A 1,498-nucleotide genomic window follows, 5' to 3' on the forward strand; every position below is an offset into this window, starting at 1 on the left:
GTAACAAGCTTTTGTTTACCCTTTGTTGCATAGTTTTTCCATATCCGGACGGACCCATCGCCTACCCAAAATTCGAAAAAGCATGTGTAAGACATAAATGCCATCACTCAACAGCCATATTCAATCAACTTGCAAGCATCTGAAGACTTGGTGGCAAGAGTTGTGAATCTTACATGACGCAACAAGTAGCAGAGAATCGTCAAGTTCATTAACCAGGCAGAGCTTTGAAATTCCTTTGTCAGGAAAATCATGATTGTCAAAGCCATTGAGAAGAGTTGCTTCCTCATAGTTCCACACTCTGAGAGCAAATTACAGTGAAATACTTAGGTGCAGTTGAGGCTTCTCGATAAAATATGTCGCAAGAGAGAACATCAAAGTTTAGGAGCTTCAAAAGAAGCTTTTCCTAAATGACTATACTAAACAAAGAGACCTAATCCAATAGATCATGCTTAGACAGGAAACACCATCTCTTTTGTTCGGAACTAGCCTGAATTTTTGCCTAACAAAGGGTTTATCTAAATGCAGGAAGTTGATTTAAGATTCAATTTTAGTGATGCTTAGATGAAACTCGCGTACCTGATCCGTTCATTCTCGTCTGCAGCAACTACAATAGGAGAGAATGGGTGAAGGAGGGCCGTCTTTGTTCCCGTTTCGAACCTCGTATCCCAGTTGGCAATAGGATTATTGTTGAGCTTGCTAATAGCTAGTCAAAGTAAACTGTAACAAGTCAATTCAGGTAACTAGTATAGGTATAGAACAAACCAGATATAACAGATAAAACTGTTTACATGAGTGCTGGCATTTTGCAATATGCTCAAGTGCAAATTTTTCTTTTTCTTCTCTTTTGGCTGCAATTTCTTGACTAGCATCCGCACCACCAAGAAGCGGTTTAGAAAAGTGGCCACAACTCCAGCTGTAGATAGTTGATAGTGGAAGCAAACTTCGTTCAGATCCACTGACGCCTAAAAGCGGATCAGCCAATCCTGAGTCGGGTGAACCCAACAGATGAGGCCTGAACTCTAACGAACAAACTCTCCTCAGTCCACTCAGATAGTTTGTTCTAGGAGGGCTGACCGGGGGAGTCCTAAAACTTAAGGGCAGATTACCTGTCGTCAACAACAGTCTAAGATCAAAACTCACTAACATTCAGTAGTGAACAGCATTCTTAAATTAAGCAAAACTTTGCAAATTTCTACATCAACTGATGATCATAAAACACCCCATAAAATAGCTACCTGCATGCATATCAAACCAAGAGGATGAACGAGCTAGCCCAGCAAGTGGAGTGTGAGATGTCGTTGCAGCTTCCCCTGGTCGGCCAGTGGGTTTCGAGGGTTTCGCAACAACCTGTTCGATTCCAATAATAGAAAGAACACGCCGTCCAAGACTTGCAATACGTGGAGATGGATCTTTAGCTAATGCAAACATAGCTCGAACGCATTGCGAATAAACAGCATTATCCAACAGTCTAGACTGATGGACAGCTCCATTGCTGACA

At 41.7% G+C, this 1,498-nt stretch overlaps 1 protein-coding gene across 1 annotated transcript in view; it reads right to left on the reverse strand.

Annotated features, from left to right (window-relative positions):
* The window catches only part of LOC104703872 (regulatory-associated protein of TOR 1-like), a 14,580-nt gene that overhangs the window by 894 nt on the left and 12,188 nt on the right, over positions 1-1,498 (reverse strand). Inside the window, exons 22-26 of the mRNA XM_010419964.2 lie at positions 1,236-1,498; positions 789-1,106; positions 577-703; positions 174-298; positions 6-61 (exon numbers count right to left, since the gene is read on the reverse strand). Of these exons, the coding sequence (XP_010418266.1) occupies positions 6-61; positions 174-298; positions 577-703; positions 789-1,106; positions 1,236-1,498 (889 nt within the window). The remainder of the gene's footprint in view (positions 1-5; positions 62-173; positions 299-576; positions 704-788; positions 1,107-1,235) is intronic.

This window comes from Camelina sativa, chromosome 1, assembly GCF_000633955.1.
Source record: "Camelina sativa cultivar DH55 chromosome 1, Cs, whole genome shotgun sequence".
Lineage (NCBI taxonomy): Eukaryota > Viridiplantae > Streptophyta > Magnoliopsida > Brassicales > Brassicaceae > Camelina > Camelina sativa.